At 40.2% G+C, this 19,462-nt stretch overlaps 1 protein-coding gene across 4 annotated transcripts in view; it reads right to left on the reverse strand.

Moving 5' to 3' along the window:
* The window catches only part of fnip1 (folliculin interacting protein 1), a 97,502-nt gene that overhangs the window by 19,572 nt on the left and 58,468 nt on the right, over positions 1 to 19,462 (reverse strand). For all 4 annotated transcript variants that reach the window (XM_072263956.1, XM_072263954.1, XM_072263958.1 and 1 more), the window contains 6 exons: positions 15,601 to 15,672; positions 14,484 to 14,619; positions 13,641 to 13,842; positions 10,570 to 10,655; positions 8,885 to 9,031; positions 2,984 to 3,153 (listed from right to left, as the gene is read on the reverse strand). In XM_072263956.1, coding sequence (XP_072120057.1) covers positions 2,984 to 3,153; positions 8,885 to 9,031; positions 10,570 to 10,655; positions 13,641 to 13,842; positions 14,484 to 14,619; positions 15,601 to 15,672 — 813 coding nt within the window. The remainder of the gene's footprint in view (positions 1 to 2,983; positions 3,154 to 8,884; positions 9,032 to 10,569; positions 10,656 to 13,640; positions 13,843 to 14,483; positions 14,620 to 15,600; positions 15,673 to 19,462) is intronic.

A 19,462-nucleotide genomic window follows, 5' to 3' on the forward strand; every position in this document is an offset into this window, starting at 1 on the left:
AAATGGATTAAGTGCACTAACATTTTGCCTTAATTCATTCTGGGAAAATCAGGTTGGTACTGGACCCCAAGAAAGGGAGTTTGTGGAATGCCTCTGAGATGGATTCTTAGAGCAGCTTGTACTGGAGCCTATCCGGGAGAAGGCAATTCTGGATTTAATGTTATGTAATGAACTGGATTTGATAAGGGAACTCGAGGTAAAGGAGCCATTAGGAGGTAGTGACCATAATATGATGTTTTAATCTATAATTTGAGAGGGAGAAGGAAAAATCGGAAGTGTCAGTGTTACAGTTGAACAAAGGGGACTATGGAGCCATGAGGGAGGAGCTGGCCAAAGTTGACTGTAAAGTTACCCTAGCAGGGATGACAGTGGAACAACAATGGCAGGTATTTCTGGGAATAATACAGAAGGTGCAGGATCAGTTCATTCCAAAGAGGAAGAAAGATTCTAAGGGGAGTAAGGGGCAACCGTGGCTGACAAGGAAAGTCAAGGACACTATAACAATAAAAGAGAAGTATAACATAGCGGGAAGATGAGCAGGAAGCCAGAGGATTGGGAAACTTTTAAAGAGCAACAGAAGATTACTAAAAAGGCAATATGGGGAGAAAAGATGAGATACGAAGGTAAGCTAGCCAAGAATATAAAGGAGGATAGCAAAAGCTTCTTTAGGTATGTGAAGACGAAAAAATTAATTAAGACCAAAGTTGGGCCCTTGAGGACAGAAACGGGTGAATTTATTATGGGGAACAAGGAAATGGCAGACGAGTTGAACAGGTATTTTGGATCTGTCTTCACTAGGGAAGACACAAACAATCTCCCAGATGTAAAAGTGGCCAGAGGACCTAGGGTAACAGAGGAACTGAAGGAAATTCACATTAGGCAGAAAATGGTATTGAGTAGACTGACTGGACTGAAGGTTGATAAATCCCCAGGGCCTGATGGTCTGCATCCCAGGGTACTTAAGGAGGTGGTTCTTGAAATCGTGGGCGCATTGGAATCATTTTCCAATGTTCTATAGATTCAGGATCAGTTCCTGAGGATTGGAGGACAGCTAATATTACCCCAATTTTTAAGAAAGGAGGGAGAGTGAAAACAGGGAATTATAGACCAGTTAGCCTGACATCAGTGGTGGGGAAGATGCTGGAGTCAATTATAAAAGATGAAATAACAGCACATTTGGACAGTAACAGGATCAGTCCGAGTCAGCATGGATTTACAAAGGGGAAATCATGCTTGACTAATCTTCTGGAAATTTTTGAGAACTTTTGAAAATGGACAAGGGGGAGCCAGTGGATGTAGTGTACCTGGATTTCAGAAAGCCTTTGATAAGGTCCCACATAGGAGATTAGTGGGCAAAATTAGAGCACGTGGTATTGGGGGTAGGGTACTGACATGGATAGAAAATTGGTTGGCAGACAGGAAACAAAGAGTAGGGATTAACGGGTCCCTTTCAGAATGGCAGGCAGTGACTAGTGGGGTACTGCAAGGCTCGGTGCTGGGACTGCAGCTATTTACAATATACATTAATGATTTAGAGGAAGGGATTAAAAGTAACATTAGCAAATTTGCAGATGACACAAAGCTGGGTGGCAGTGTGAAATGTGAGGATGTTGTGAGAATGCAGGGTGACTTGGACAAGTTGGATGAGTAGGCAAATGCATGACAGATGCAGTTTAATGTGGATAAATGTGAGATTATCCACTTTGGTGGCAAGGACAGGAAGGCAAATTACTATCTGAATGGTGTCAAGTTAGGAAAAGGGAAAGTACAACGAGATCTAGCTGTCCTTGTTCATCAGTCATTGAAAGTAAGTATGCAGGTACAGCAGGCAGTGAAGAAAGCTAATGGCATGTTGACCTTCATAACAACGGGAGTTGAGTATAGGAGCAAAGAGGTCCTTCTGCAGTTGTACAGGGCCCTGGTGAGACCACACCTGGAGTATCATGTGCAGTTTTGGTCTCCCAAATTTGAGGCAGGACATTCTTGCTATTGAGGGAGTGCAGCGCAGGTTCACGAGATTAATTCCCAGGATTGCGGGACTGTCATATGTTGAAAGATTGGAGCGTCTGGGCTTGTATACACTGGAATTTAGAAGGATGAGAGGGGATCTGATTGAAACATATAAGATTATTAAGGGATCGGACATGCTAGAGGCAGGAAACATGTACCTGATGTTGGGGGAGTCCAAAACCAGAGGCCACAGTTTAAGAATAAGGGGTAGGCCATTCAAAACGAAATTGAGGAAAAAGTTTTTCACCCAATGAGTTGTGGATCTGTGGAATGCTCTGCCTCAGAAGGCAGTGGAGGCCAATTCTCTGGATGCTTTCAAGAAAGAGTTAGATAGAGCTCTTAAAGATAGTGGAGTGAAGGGATATGGGGAGAAGGCATGAACGGGGTACTGAATGTGGATAATCAGCCATGATCACAGTGAATGGCGGTGCTGGCTTGAAGGGCCAAACGGCCTACTCCTGCACCTATTGTCTATTGCCTTAGTCTAACACTAAACCCTAATCCCTTAATATCTGGGGAAAAAAAAGCTTCAAATGGCTTTGAACATACTTAGCAATTAAGCACCTACAGTCTTCTGGAATAAGGAATTTTAAAAATTGACTACACCGAGTAAAGAAATTTACTCTGAGTACAGTACTCTTTGGCTGTACGCTGCTTTTGAGATTGTGACCACAGGTTACAGGCACCTTGACCTAGGGGGGGATATCACTTCCGTGTCTACCCTGTCAAGCCTGTTAGGAGAAGGTTTGCAGAGATAACACCCCCCAGAAAGGAAAACAGTCACCTTAATTTTGACAGCTTGGATAGACATAGACATTAAACTTAAGCTCAACAATTCATGTGATCTATTGTATATTTGACCATTCCAATAGATTTTATTAAAGCACATTGGTGTGGTGTGGGTTACTTGCACAACTCAAATGGATTTAGTAATTGTCCAGTTTGTAAAAATATCTTTTAAAATAAAACATACCTAATTGGGCCCACAGCGGATTATAGGGGTTGGATTTCGAAAGCATATCAACACTTTGAGAGGAATGCTTTTCCAAGAAAATTTTAATAGGTGGTTGACCATTTGGCATAACAGTGGGGACCCAGGCAAGATGATTTGTGAGTACAGCAGTAATCAAGGCAGGTAGAAACCTGATTAAACACAAAAACAAACATTTAAGCAAATTTGTTAAATCATGCAAATACAATTTGTTCATTTAATAAGTACACAGCTTATCTCATAACAAAGAGGAATGTAACAGCTAACAAATATCTCATGGCATTATTTCACTGTGAGAGATAATAGAAGTGTTTAAATTTCAGTCTGTCAATCTTCTTACCTGATGCCAGATCAAATATGGTCAAGAAGCCTTATAAATACTGACATATTGCTGAAGGACTTCTGAACTTTTTGCTTGAGCTATTGAAATTTAGAATCAACTATCCAAAATAAAACTCTGCAATCAACGAAGAAAGCTGCCTTAATTATTGCAGAGCAACATGGTTATGCAAGCATGACACTAGATGAATACTTTGGAATCAAAAAACTGACAACCACTCAGAAATGACCAGGACTCCAATCACCTTGTGAAACTTAAGGATTGAAAAAAGGCAGGAAAAATGCTGCAACCACATGAAGCTCTAGCCCTTACTCATGGAAGGCGGATTTATCCCTGTGAAGCCCTTTGATTGTCCTGAAAAAAGGCCACACACTCGTGCTAGCAAGCTCAAGCCTTTTCTGTCTCTGGCGTGCGCACACACACACAAAAAATACATTTTGGCTGCACACAAAATAGCAAGAATTATTCAATAACCAACAAGACAAATGATGAGACTTTTTTTTAAGCCAAAGCCATAGGTTAAAATGCATTTTAACCTATGTATCTACAAACATACTATAGATAAGATGTACCATGAGATTTAAATCTATTTTTGCGGAGAGTGGCAAAATGGACCTGACTCTCAGAGAGAACTAGGAGGCACTTCATCAGACGGAAGTGAGCATTTGAAAATATGATCGTTACCACGTGCCTTTCTGACAAGTTCTAAAGTGGTTGAGAAGTGGGTTAGTACACAAAAAGCAAAGCACCATGGACAGATAATATGCAGTGTTTTTTTAAAAAGTTTTTCTTTGCAAAGATTCCTGTTTTCTTCAGATGGAGAGGAAATGAAGATTTTTAAGTGCAATCCCTTGTGCAACCACTAGATGATGAACATGAGACATTGGACTGAACCAAAATCCAGTTTTATCTCTGTATAATGAATTTGGTCTCCACACTTCACCTCTCACCCTCCATCACCAAACAGTTCTAAGGGCAGAAACTACAGTGCAGCCCCTACCCTGTCTATGAATCACAGATTAATTAAAAAATATAATTGGTTTTTGCCATGCAACTTGAAAGATTCAAACAAGTCAAATGCAATTTTTAAAAGCCATAGAATTATACATGAACTACCGAACTTCATCAGGACCTGATGAAAACATGTCTAACGCTCCACCACGTTGTACTCCTCAGTTCTGAAAAGCTGTAGATATAATGTGGCAAGTTAAAGACCAAATTTCCAACTTTCCCTGACTTTGCTGATAATAGGTGGGGAGAAAAGTCAGTTTCTCTTTCACCAGCCTCAGTTCAAACGATGCAAGGAAGTTGCACTAATGATCAGGAAGAATAACACAATAGGTGTGGGAGAGCACTCTCAGTACATTTTAAGAAATCTATTTATATGGAGAAGACTGGACCTTGGAAGAAAGTGCTAAAGTGGGAGAAGGTAATATTTGGCAGGAGCTGAGGAGAGCAGTTTAGGAATTGCTGTTATTGGGCAAGTTCACATCTACCATGTAGCAGTCATTTGAAAGGTCAGCTGGTCAGAATTCAGGATCAAAGTGTTCTTGTGTAGGACAGCAAGAAGAGCATGTTTTGGAAACCTTGAGTGACAAGCAATGTTGCAAATTTAGTCAAAAAGTAAAAACCATATGAGAAATTAAACAGGGAGTCAGGAAGGGTAAAAGTGTCTGGGAAATATCCATGGTGAGTAAGATTACAGTGAATCCCAAGGCATTTTATACATACAGATAGCCAAGCAGACTGCAAGATCACTTCAAAACTAAGGAGGGACTTTGTGCCCAGAGCTAGAGTAAGTGGGTGAGCTGCTAATCAGTACTTAGCATTAGTATTCACCATGGTGTGGACTCCCAAGCTAGGCTCCACAGACCCTTTGGTTAATGGTAGGGGTCCATGGCATAGAAAAGGTTGGGAACCCTGCATCAAGGAGAAGGGCATGGAGAATAATGAAGTCAGGAAGACATAAGCTGATATTCTAGGAAATGTTTTTATTGGTGTTGAGTGTCTTGAAGAATGCAAAAGTGGAAAGCCCCCATTTCTTCATGACGTCTCTCACAGGTTATGGAGATATGCAAGAGATGAGATTGCAGGCACCTTGAGAGAGGGATATAAAGACCCTCTGAAGGCAAGATACCAGAGGACTGGTGAAAAGCCACTGACATTCCTTTGTTAAAAAAAAGGAATAGGGATAATCCAGCAAATTACAGGACTTTGAGCCTAACAGTGGAGAAATTACTCAACTACGGTACTACTACTTACTCGGTATTTACTCACATCTGGAAAAGCATGAACATGGATATTCAAGCATTGCACGGGGAAGTTATGCCACACAAACCTGATGATCAAAGTAGTAGTACCATTGTCAGGTAATTTTGAGGTGATGAAAATGATTGATGAGGGTAGGGCAGTGTATTCCACAATGTGTCTCAGGGTTGGCTGATCCAGAAGATTAAGCACAAGGGACCCACAGAGACTCGGCAGATTAGATTTAAAATTGACTTGGCCGCAGAAGCCTGAGTGCAGTGGAGGGGAAAGTGCTACTCTGACTAGAAGGCCGTGTCCAGTGGTGTTTACAGAGATCAGTGCTGGACCTTCTTTTATTTGTGAGATATAACTGATATGGACAAAAATGTAGTGTGGCTGACTATCCACAAAAAAAAAAAGCAGATAATGAGAAAGATTGCTGAAGGACACATTTGGATATAGATCAGTTTGAAATTGAGCAGAGAAGTGGCAGATGAAGATCAGTCCGGATAAGTATGAGGTGCTGCACCTTGGAATTCAATCAGAATCAGAATAGTGTTTATTATCATTGGCATCAGTTGTGAAATTTGTAGAAGAGATGTATTGCAACAGCAGTACAGTGCAATACATTAAAGTTGCATTAAATATTAAAAAAATAATAAATTGTGCAAAAATAGAGCAAAATGGTGTTCATGAACCTTTCCGATATCTGATGGCAGAGGGGAAGAAGCGTATTCCTAAAATGCAGAATGTGTATCTTCAAGCTCCTGTACCTCCACCCTGATGGTAGTACTGAGAAGAGGTCATGTCCTGGGTGTTAGAGGTCCTTAATGATAGATGCCATCTTTTTTGAGGCATTACCTTTTAATGATGGCCTCAACAGTGGAGAGGCTGGTGCCCATAATGGAGGTGGCTGAGATGACAACCCTCTGCAGCCTTTTTCCGATCCTGTGCATTGTCCTCCCAATACCAGATATTGTTGCAACCGGTAAGAATATTCTCCACTGTACATCTGTAGATAGCTGCTAGAGTCTTTGGTGTTACACCAAAGTACAAGAAGAAAGTATACAGTAAATGACAAGACCCTTAGGTGCCTTGTTGTGCAGAGAGGTCTTGGGGTGGAAGTCTACAGCTTCCTAAAAGTAGCAACACAATTAGACAGGGTGGTAAAGGCGGCATACAGCATGGTTGCCTTCGTCAGTCAGGGAACAGAGTATAAAAGTTGGCAAGTCATGACAGCTATATAAAACTTCGTCCAAGTCATACTTGCAGTATTTTGTGCAGCTCTGCTTGCTGCATTACTGGAAGAAATGTGAAAACTTTGGTGAGGGTACAAAAGAGGTTCATCAGGATGTAAACCTGGATTATAGAGCATTAGCTATGGTACATGGAGAGATTGGACAAATTTGGGATAATTTTCTCTGTACTTGTTGGAGGTTGAGGGGAGGCTGGGGTAATTGTGTGGCATGGACAGGATAGTCAGTCACAGGCATTTCCCAGGATGGAAATTGTTATATACTAAAGGGCATATTTTTAAGGTGAAAGGGAGAAAGTTTTAAGGATGTTTGCAACGTTTTATGTTTCCATAGAGCGGTAGATATCTGGAATGTACTCCCAGGGGAGGTGGTGGAACCAGGTACAACTGCAGCATTTAATAGGCGTTTAGAAAGGCACATGAACAGGCAGGGCTTGGTCCATTTCTGACTCCTCCCCCCTCCCTTTCTTGATCTCTGTCTCCATATCTGGAGACAAACTGTCAATGAACATCTTTTATAAACCTACTGATTCCCATGGTAATTTCGACCACCCTATCTCCTGTAAAAATGTTATTCCCTTTTCTCAGTTTCTTCGCCTCCACATCTGTTCCCAGGATGTGGCTTTCTGTTCCAGGGCAGAGGTATCCTTCTTAAGGAATGGGATTTCCCTCACTCTATTGTTGATATTGCCACCCTCACCCACATCTCCATTTCCCATAGATCCACGCCCACTCTATCTTCCCACCACTATAATAGTGATAGAGTCCCTCTTGTCCCTACTTCCACCCCATCAGCCTATGCATCCAACATTCTCCACAACTTCTGCCATCCCCAAAGGGATCCTACCACCAAACATATCCCCCCCCCACCCCCTGGATTTCAGCAGGGATCGCTCCCTCCTTAATTCCTTCCTCTGATCACCCTCCAGTCTTTGCAATCGGCCTAAGTGCTACCCTTGCCCTTACACCTCCTTCTTCACTTCTATATAAGACCCCAAACAGACCTTCCGGGTGAGATAACACTTCACCTGCAAATCTGCTGGGGACATCTATTGTATCCAGTGCTCCTGATGCCGTCTCCTCTACATTGGTGAGAATTGTCGTAAATTGGGGGAGCACTTCATCGAGCACCTCCACAACATTCGCCACAGATGGGACTTCCTGGTGGCCAACCATTTTAATTCAAATTCCCATTCCGACATGTCGATCCATGCCCTCTTGTGCCAAGGTGAGGGCACCTTCAGGGAGGAGTAACACCTTATGTCCCATCATGGAACCCTCTAACCTGATGGCATGATATTGATCTCTCCTTCCTGTGAACAAATTTCCCCTCTCTCCCCTTCCTCTATTTTCCACTCTGACCTTTCACTCCGTCCCGCCTGCCTATTACTTCCCTCTGGGTCCCTTCCTCCTTCTTTCTCCTAGTGTCCATTCTCCTCTCCGGTCAGATTCTTTCTCCAGCTCTTCACCTTTCTCACCCACCAGGCTTCACTCATCATCTAGCCAGCCCCTTTCCCCTCCCCCCACCTTTTTATTCTGGCATCTTTCCCTTTCCTTCTCAGTCCTGAAGGGTCTCAGCCCAAAATGTCAACTGTTTACTCTTTCCCATAGATGCCGCCTGGCCTGTTGAGTTGCTCCAGCATTCTGTGTGGACTGCTTTGGATTTTCAACATCTGCAGACTGCCTCATGTCTACAGACAGAGATAGACCACATGCATACAGATGGGATTAGTTTAATTTGGCATCAAACATCGTGGGCCTGTTCCTGTGCTATATTTTCCACGTTCTATGCTACATTTCATGGCAGTAATTGTGGGTATTTAGAATCAAACCATTAATACAAATATTTTTTCATACATGCAAGGAAAAGGGAAATATTAGAAAAATTCCAAGTGAAAGAATAACAGGGAAACATTCAACAGAAAATTTTTGTAAGTGACAATTAACAATTAAGTTTAACTTAATTTCAATTAAGTTTGAAAGTAACAATCACATCTTTCCTGCAAAACAAAAAAGGACGAAAAGTTTTCTCAATACTAACTGGTTCTTTGAAGCTTGCTCCATCAACAAAGCAAATTCTCTCATAAGCTGTTGACAGAGGAGGTTTTTCTCAGGAGCTCCAGACATCATAGTTAACCAGACTGGCTCTGCAATCCTCGGCATTGTATATAGATAATGTATTGCTGTCCTAATTTGAGATAAAGGTACGAGAGAGAAAAAAAAGTCAAGTGTTTGTGGTCTGAAAGTATCAAACCTTTTTTTTTTAATTTAAAAAGACAGTTTGTGCAGACTTCACTTTTCCTCATTCCAGTCATAATACTTAAGCAAAAATTACTGTATCCACACTGGCCAATTAAGGTGAGTTATTCCTGTACAATATTCAGGAGTGCCCAAATATGTAGCACATCATACACTTGTTGTGGTTAGAAGGCTGACTATGTACCACTGAAGAACATTCTGCTTTCTATTCTTACAGCCTCTGGCATAAACTGCAATTGATACACCTCCCCCTGAAAGCTATCAAATTCTACTGGCATTGGACCAGCAGACATATGACCAGTTGAGAAGAAATCTAAATCTCGGGCAATTTAGTCTGCATCCAAAAAAAAAGCATTCTCCACAGCCGCTGCAATTCTTTCATTTCAAAGTGGAAGATGTTTATTTTTCTGTCTACAAGGATATTAACAGAATAGTGTTAAGTTAAAAACTCTTCCACTTAATTCCATGTTTGTTTGCTACAGCAGTTTAAACAGACCTCAGAGCCCTAAGTCTGATCAAACAGCCAGATCTTTGATTTAAATGCTCTTCATAAATAATTCACAGGAACATTTCCAGTTATAAGGGGAGTTGGCAGTTGTTATGAACTACAGCAATTCATTGTCTATAAATAGCATTGGCAGCAACGTACAAACAGGCATGTGTAACTACAGTAGATGTGACAGCAGTTACGTAACCTCTGACTCAAGGACAAGACCCCAGAAGAACCCTCAGCTCCTATGTCTGTTCCTAATTGAAAATGCTGTAGCTATTTATGAAGCTGTTTTGGTCTTATTCCCAACTATTGTAAAATGAAAGTGCTTTTTACAGCTGATTTTTACTTTATAAAATAACCTTTTGATAATGTCGTACCTACATCAAAATTTGTAGTTGTGAGTAGAACATGGGTAATACAACAAAGTCATACTACTGCCACACAGTCCTTAATATGTTGCCACCAGTTGAAAATCTAAATTGGAATGATAACTAACACCAAACAAAGTTCAGCTCTTCCGAATTAAAGTAATGGATGTGATTAAGCTTAAGAAAATCAATGATACAAAACATTAATTTACCATAATGAATTTCATAATTACATTTTCAATTTGAAGCATAAGACAACTTATTACTGTACAAACTAATTTAGCTATATTACAAACAATAAACAAGTGCAAATTATAAGTTGCAAAATGACAAACTATGCATGGAGTAGATTATTAGCATGTTGGTCCCTGCCTACTTCACTAACTTTATGAATGGAGCGCCTTGATGGAATCTTCACTGCATCAGTCAAAAACTGGAGAAGCAATCAATATTCAAATGTTAATTCTATCCAGATAATGAGTTTTTAAATGCTGCAATAGCTCATTTCAAAGGGATCTTTACTTAAAGCAAGACTTCTGCATTAATCCTAAGGCAACAGAAGCTTTCAAAATGCATGGTAAATATATTTAACATTGAAATAGTCACCTGAATTCATTTAAAGCATCCACAATTCTATTGGAACTCACAACACGCTGGTTTGTCTCAGAAATTCTATTTCTCATTTTCATGGCCTGAAAAAAAAACAAGAAATCAAACAGTTCAGCAAGTTACCCATGCAAATCATACCTTTTGCAAAATGTTTAAAGAAGGTTATAGCTTTATATGAGAATACAAGGATTCAGATCAATGTATTAACACTGCTTTCATAACGCTTACTTTATAGTGCAATAACGCATGTTTCATGCTGTTCTACTCAACAGCTATCGTAGTACCTATCAAATTCTTGGATTTTAACCAGTATTTAATTGACTGCTGCTAAAGTTCCTTTGAATGTATAAATAATTCTACATATATATTTAAATTTTGTGACCAAATTATCATAGAACATTACAGACAGGAAAGTATCTCTATAGCAAATTCAGTTCTTGGCTAAGGGCACTTGGCATCCAGTGAAGGTGGTTACCTGCAAACCAGACACATTGGCTCAGTGGCTTATTGCCAAAATTAGCGAGAGAATCCGTTCCCTGATTGTTCTCCACACTCTACTCTCTAATTGGGGCAGCATTTATTCGCAGGGTATTGAGCTAGTTCACCTTGGTCAATATTTTTGTGAACAATGATTGGAGCAGTTCACCATACTTAACTATTTCACGTTGTTATTCTTCCCACAAAAAAACTTAAAATAATACTTGAGTTTTCTAAGGATAACTGTTTGCAATCGTTCCAATGAATGAATGGGAGGAATCGAGGTATTTTTGAAATTACGTACCTACCGATGATGAGGAAGCACCTACAAAAATGGATTAAGTCCAATATACTTCAAGCCACTCAGTTGACTAGTCACTCTGTCCAATGAAGCCAGCAGAGATAGATATTTCACTCAGGACAAGATTTAATTCTAGTTTATTCCAAATTAATGCAGGCCTCCGATTGATCTGACAGCCCAACCTTGATATGCAGGAAGTTTTCAAGTACAGGTCTCCCCGGCTTTCCGAACGTTCGCTTTACGACATTTCGCTTTTACGAAAGACCTACATTAGTACCTGCTTTCACTAAGCGAAAGAGGATTTTCGCTTTTACAAAAAGACCCCAGCTTTAAACTTGTGTTTACCCCGAGAAAGACTACCATGACCATGAAGCCTTGCGCGGGCAGGTGTGTGCGCATGAGTGACGTGCACATGCGTGTACGTGCCTACTTTTTTCTACAAATCGGTTTTGGCTCAATCTTCTCGATTCTGTTAAGTGAAACTACACTGTACATACATCATTTCTACTTTATATTGGCTGTGTATTTATCATATCATTCCTGCTTTTACTATATATTAGTGTTATCTTAGGTTTTATGTGCTCTTGTCATCTTCAGAAGTTTTCGGATGACTCTGCCATAGTTGGATGCATCAGCAAGGGAGATGAGGTTGAGTACAGGTCTACGGTAGGAAACTGTGTCACATGGTGTGAGCAGAATTATCTGCAGCTTAATGTGAAAAAGACTACGGAGCTGGTGGTAGACCTGAGGAGAGCTAAGGTACCGGCGACCCCTGTTTCCATCCAGGTGGTCAGTGTGGACATGGTGGAGGATTACAAATACCTGGGGATACGAATTGACAATAAACTGGACTGGTTTAAGAACACTGAGGCTGTCTACAAGAAGGGTCAGAGCCCTCTCTATTTCCTGAGGAGACTGAGGTCCTTTAACATCTGCCGGACGTTGCTGAGGATGTTCTACAAGTCTGTGGTGGCCAGTGCTATCATGTTTGCTGTTGTGTGCTGGGGCAGCAGGCTGTGGGTAGCAGACACCAACAGAATCAACAAACTCATTCGTAAGGCCAGTGATGTTGTGGGGATGGAACTGGACTCTCTCACGATGGTGTCTGAAAAGAGGATGCTGTCTAAGTTGCATGCCATCTTGGTCAATGTCTCCCATCCACTACATAAGGTACTGGGTGGGCACAGGAGTACACTCAGCCAGAGACTCATTCCTCTGAGATGCAGCACAGAGCGTCATAGGAAGTCATTCCTGCCTGTGGCCGTCAAACTTTACAACTCTTCCCTTGGAGGGTCAGACACCCTAAGCGATAGGCTGGTCCTGGACTTATTTCATAATTTACTGGCATAATTTACATATTACTATTTAACTATTTATGGTTCTATTACTATTTATTATTTATGGTGCAACTGTAGCGAAAACCAATTTCCCCCGGGATCAATAAAGGATGACTATGACTATTTGGTATGATTTAGTAGGTTATTTTTTGGGTCTGGGAACACTCAAAAATTTTTCCCATATAAAGTAATGGTAATTGCTTCTTTGCTTTACGCCATTTTGGCTTACGAATGGTTTCATAGGAACGCTCTACCTTCGGATAACAGGGGAAACCCTGTAATGTGTTTTAACAGGAAGTGCAGCAGTAGCCAATTCAACTGCACTACTTTTCTGTGGATACTTGGAAATCATCAATTCTTCCAATCCAAACATTAAAAAAATGACAAGCCTCTCATGTGGAAACAATGCTTCCGCCAATTAACAGCTGGGTGACTAAACAAATATTAAGTCCAATAAAGGGGAACTGGAGAAGAATTAACAAACTTCATATTGCAATGGAATAAGTACTCATTTCCTATCATTTTTTAAAACTGAATTTAGATGGTTTCATGAGGTCTTTCAATCTTCACATAGAGGGAGAGACGAGCTGACTGTGGGATTGGGCTAAAGTGCTTGATATGTCTCAAAGAAGTTCAGAGCCCAACACTGGAAACAACAGTGATTTGCATCCCTGCCCCATGTGCAAAGTATTTTTTGGAACTGTAACATGAAATTACTTTCACTACAAAACACTAAAGTTATATTCACACCCTTCCCCGTTAATTTTATACTTGGAACGTTTTTTTAAAATCATAATACCATATAGGTGATTTTTCTCATCAAAGGTGTACACTTTTCCCTCCACATTACCTATCATGTTACAAAACTATAAACTGTCAGTGGGTCAACAAGTGATTCAGATAAATCCATGAAGTACTACTTCCCAGTTAGTAGGAGGAAGAAACACAAGTACCTGCTCAATAGCAAATTTCAGTCTGTTCATATGACTCTCAAATAGAGGGAAATGAGCAAAGAAGAATTCGTGAAACTTATTATTCTCCTCCTCAGTCTGTGATAGTGAAAATATAATGCCAATAGCAATCTTCTTTTTGCGAACAATAGAAGGATTTGAACTACAGCTTTCATCAGACATATTAAAACTCTCCTCGACTGACCTGAAAGACAATGAAAATTTTCTTAACACAGATGCCTTTAAATTGATTACATAGAAGAAAGATCAAATGTGTAATAGCAACAAAGTGAAACCTGGTCATAGAAGTAAATGAGAATAAAATGTTGTTAATGTGAATTGCACTGCTCTCTCCATTTTCTCTCACATGACCATTGACTCCTGACTGATTACATCGTTCATCAAACTTAAAGTAATATGTAGTAGTCAACTGCCATTCAAACCAGAAAATTGAACTATCCATGAAAAGCACATACAAGTGAGGCAGCACTGCTCCTTTTTACACTCCAGTACTGTCCAATGGATGAGTGGCAAGTAATGCACATCACCAATTTTTTAAATTACTTTAAAAAAAGTTACCACCATTCCTTTTCAGAGGCAGATTAAGACTAATGAGTCTGGAACACAAGATCGAACAAAAGGAGAGTCATTAAGTTATCCAATACCCTTATACCCACCTCACAATCTGCCAGATGAGTGCTTTACCTTTAGAGATGAATGTAATATGGTTTAGCTTGGGAAAGGCAATGGCAGAATTTTCATTTAAAATATCAATCTATTTTGTAAAGCATCAAGGTTGAAAGACAATTTACAAATGGCTTTTTCATCAAAAATTTTCAGGCTTACCACCTAGGAAAAACTCCATTTTCAAGACTGGTATTCTTACTGCGTCGCCAACGACGATGGTAACTGCTTGCACAACTACTTGGAAGTGAGGAGCTTGGTGAAGGAAAGGGTGTGATCAGCAGACTGCTCAGGGAAGCTGTGTCAAAAATAAATTTTAAAACATATTTGACAGTGGCTTTACATTTTGAAAAAGATAGTCTGTGATTTTCATTCATTTTGATGTACTGCAAATTACTACTGATCGCTTCCTAGAATAGATCTAAAAAGTATCCTTTTTTTAGGAAATAAATAAAATCAAGAACTCAACAGGCTCATCAGTATTTGAACTTTTTCTCATTATAAAACACAACGTATATAATGTTCAGCATTGATATTATTACAAAAAGTTCAAGCAGATTGACAGTGGTCACATTGTCTACAACATAATGAAATGCAGGGCACTAGTTTTGCACAGAAATTTGGTCTGCTCCTTAGGATGTCCCTGAATAGACACTGGAGAAGACACAGTAGAAATAGTGTTTTTTTCAGTCTCATGGGTACGAACTGAGGTCAGTTATCCTCTGTTCACAACTACACTGGGAGATACCAACAGCAGCTTTTTCTTGGCCAACAATTGTTACATGATGCAAGTCAGAATCTGATTATGGAGTAATAATAAACGTTAAAAGTATTCAGCTTGGAAACTTCAGTTGAATTATTTTCCTATATCTTGGTCAGGAGGGTGCAATTACAGTGTTAAAAAAACGAGTACTTTTATAAAGGCATTTAAAATCGTAGGTACATTATTAAATACTCTACGGTTCAAAAGATTAATATATTTTACAGCAGACTATTTCTGCTAGCTTATAACAGTCATGCCCAAATCAGAAGCATAGCTTGGCCATATCAGAATACAATTTAGCCTGCATATACTCAATAGCATCAAATGACTAGTTTCAATAATAGTGTTTCTTTAAGGTTATTTATTTGGATTTTTTAAAAACCAAGCAAATGTTCCTTCCTTCAAAAATTAGAAGCATTAACTGAGACATTTCAATGTAAATAGTAGCTACATAGATAGCCACAAGAACTCAACATTAAAATTACTACTATAAATGATAACTCATTTAATTCTTACCAGATCTTGTTATCCCACTGCCTCTACCTTCATTGATTCCTCTACTGGGCATGTCCATGGGGGTGCTGTGAACTGCAAATGTTAGAAACAGTCAACATTTCTCATCTTACCATTTTAACTCTACCTGACTCTTCCCACAGTAAATCAACCAGGCCAAAGTGTAAATAAACTATCAGATTGTGAAACAGGCAAGCTTCAAGTTACCCTACTGTGATGCTTTGCATAGCAGCATGCGTATTCGATTCAGGATAAATGATCAGTGCATCAGCATGCAATTCACTGGCAAATAGTAAAAGTTGAAATTTCTAATGTTGTTACTGCTCCTAATGGCCCACCACCACAATCACGTCAGAGCTGAAGTAAATCAGAATCATTTATTTTGATGATTGAAATGAAATTATCAATATCATTTATGATAAACTGATTACTCAAAAAAAGCAGTTTTACTTAAGAATGCATGCATTTTGTAAAATCCTATAACAAAAGTCAAACTGTAATTTCCTACTCTAGATACCTCACTTCATTAACTCAATTTTCCAACATCCTAAGAGATTAATTATGAACAAATCAGTCTCAAATAACTAAAAGCAGCTAGTAGTTTCTGCTAATTAAAAGGATAAAAATCTTTGCTCCTTTCACCCGTTCATCTCACCTCACTCCCGATGCCATTCAATACTTATTCATTGTTCAAGACGAGCTGGTGTCACTCTGAAACCACTCAATATTTGACTTTCCAGTTTTAAAACAATCAATTTTGCAATCCAAGTTGGGGCTCAATTACAGTCCTGTCCTTGGATTACTAGCTCACAACAATCAATGATTTGGAGAGGGGATCAGGTATAAAATCTAAGTTTGCTGATGATACAGAACTAGGTGCAAGTGTAGGCTGTGAACAGGATGCAGAGAGGCATCAGGAGGATGTAGAAAAGTGAGTGGGCAAGGCCGTGTCAAATGGAAAAGCACAAGGTAATTCACTGAGGGGGGGAAAAAGTAGAAAAGTGCAAGTTATTTTCAAACAAAGGTGTACGATGGAATGATGATGTTCAGAGGGGTTTACACACCCTTTTACACAAATCACTGTTGAAATGCAGGTACAGCAAACAATCAGAAAAGCAACCATTCATGGATCTCTATTTATTGCAATACGATTCAAGTTCACAAATCAATGTGTTACGCTTCAATTATATAGGGCTTTGGTGATGATATCTCAACTATTGCGTATAGCCTGATCTCCCTGTCTATGATGATACACGTAATAGAAGGGGTGTACCGAAAGTTCACTAGATTGAATCCCGGATGGCAGTGTTCTTACACAAGGAGAGGTCAAGAACACTGAGCCCATACTTTTGACCTTAGAAAGGTAATTTTATTGGAATATACAAAACTCATGCAGACCCTGACAGGGTAGGTGCAGAGTTGATGTTTCCTATGGACCAGGAGTAGCAAAATAAGGATTCAGGCATCAAGACTGAAGTGAAAAGAATCTTCTTCATGCACTGAGTTGCTAATCTTTTGAATTCTGTATGCTTGACAGAAGGAAGCTTAACAGCTGTGCATATTCAGGAGGCAAAGCAACAGATTTTTAAGGTATTAAAAGAAACAAGGGATATCAGAGCGCAAGGAAGTGGTGCCTAAGTAAAGAATTAATTGGAAGTGGAAAGGATAGTTCCTATGGTGGGAGAGTCTAAGACCAGAGGACAGCCTCAAAATAGAGGGGCATCCTTTTAGAATGGAGATGGAAGAATTTCTTTAGCCAGAGAGTGGGGAATCTGTGAAATATATTGCCATAGGCAGCTGTGTAGGCCAAGTCCTTAAGTATTATTTAAGGCAGATGTTGACAGATTCTTCATTGGTCAGGGCACAAAGGGATACAGGGGGAAGGCAGGAGATTGGGGCTGAGAAGAAAAATGATTCAGACTCCATGGGCCAAATGCCCTAATTCTGCTCCTATATCTTGTGGTCTTATTTAACTGAATGCTGGAGGCAGGCACAAGCACTGAATGGCCTAAACCTACTTCTATCATATTACTTGCTGCTCATTCCTAATATTGAACTTGTCATGCACCAAAGTATTGCTAAGTGAAGACAATCCAACTTTAAGATAATCGTACAGGCAAGCATACACAAAAATTGGTATCTTAATTTGCTACAATTCAACAAAAAGAACTGTAGAGGTGACTGACTGATCCCTTAACCCAAGTGGCAGCTCACTTTAGGTAACTCTGTTTTCATAACCTCATAGACCATAAGACCATAAGACAAAGGAGCAAAAGTAGGCCATTCAGCCCATCGAGTCTGCTCTGCCATTTTATCATGAGCTGATCCATTTTATCCTATTTAGTCCCACTCCCCCGCCTTTTCACCATAACCTTTGATGCCCTGGCTACTCAGATACCTATCAATCTCTACCTTAAATACGCCCAATGACTTGGCCTCCACTGCTGCCCGTGGCAACAAATTCCATAGATTCACCACCCTCTGACTAAAAAAATTTCTTCGCATTTCTGTTCTGAAAGGGCGCCCTTCAATCCTGAAGTCATGCCCTCTCGTACTAGACTTTCCCATCATGGGAAACAACTTTGCCACATCCACTCTGTCCATGCCTTTTAACATTCGAAATGTTTCTATGAGGTCTCCCCTCATTCTTCTAAACTCCAAGGAATACAGTCCAAGAGCGGACAAACGTTCCTCATATGTTAACCCTCTCGTTCCCGGAATCATTCTCGTGAATCTTCTCTGTACCCTCTCCAACGTCAGCACATCCTTTCTTAAATAAGGACACCAAAACTGCTCACGGTACTCCAAGTGAGGTCTCACCAGCGCCTTATAGAGCCTCAACATCACATCCCTGCTCCTATTCTCTATTTCTCTAGAAATGAATGCCAACTTTGCATTCTTCACTACTGACTCAACCTGGAGGTTAACTTTAAGGGAATCCTGTACGAGGACTCCCAAGTCCCGTTGCATCTCAGAACTTTGAATTCTTTCCCCATTTAAATAATAGTCTGCCCATTTATTTTTTCTGCCAAAGTGCATAACCATACAATTTCCAACATTGTACTTCATTTGCCACTTCTCTGCCCATTCTTCCAGTCTATCCAAGTCTCTCTGCAGACTCTCCGTTTCCTCAGCACTACCGGCCCCTCCACCTATCTTTGTATCGTCAGCAAACTTAGCCACAAAGCCATCTATTCCATAATCCAGATCGTTGATGTACAATGTAAAAAGAAGCGGCCCCAACACTGATCCCTGTGGAACACCACTGGTAACCGGCAGCCAACCAGAATAGGATCCCTTTATTCCCACTCTCTGGTTCCTGCCAATCAGCCAACGCTCTATCCACGTATGTAACTTTCCCGTAATTCCATGGGCTCTTATCTTGTTAAGTAGCCTCATATGTGGCACCTTGTCAAACGCCTTCTGAAAATCCAAATATACAACATCCACTGCATCTCCCTTGTCTAGCCTACTGGTAATTTCCTCAAAAAATTGTAATAGGTTTGTCAGGCAGGATTTTCCTTTAAGGAATCCATGCTGAGTTCTGCCTATCTTGTCATATGCCTCCAGGTACTCTGTAACCTCATCCTTGACAATCGACTCCAACAACTTCCCAACCACCGACGTCAAGCTAACAGGTCTATAATTTCCTTTTTGCTTCCTTGCCCCCTTCTTAAATAGCGGAGTGACATTTGCAATGTTCCAGTCTTCCGGAACCATGCCAGAATCTATCGACTTTTGGAAGATTATCGCTAATGCCTCCGCAATCTCCACAGCTACTTCCTTCAGAACACGAGGGTGCATTCCATCTGGTCTAGGAGATTTATCGACCTTTAGCCTATTCAGCTTCCTGTGTACTTTCTCT

This window comes from Mobula birostris, chromosome 7, assembly GCF_030028105.1.
Source record: "Mobula birostris isolate sMobBir1 chromosome 7, sMobBir1.hap1, whole genome shotgun sequence".
Taxonomy (NCBI): Eukaryota; Metazoa; Chordata; class Chondrichthyes; order Myliobatiformes; family Myliobatidae; genus Mobula; species Mobula birostris.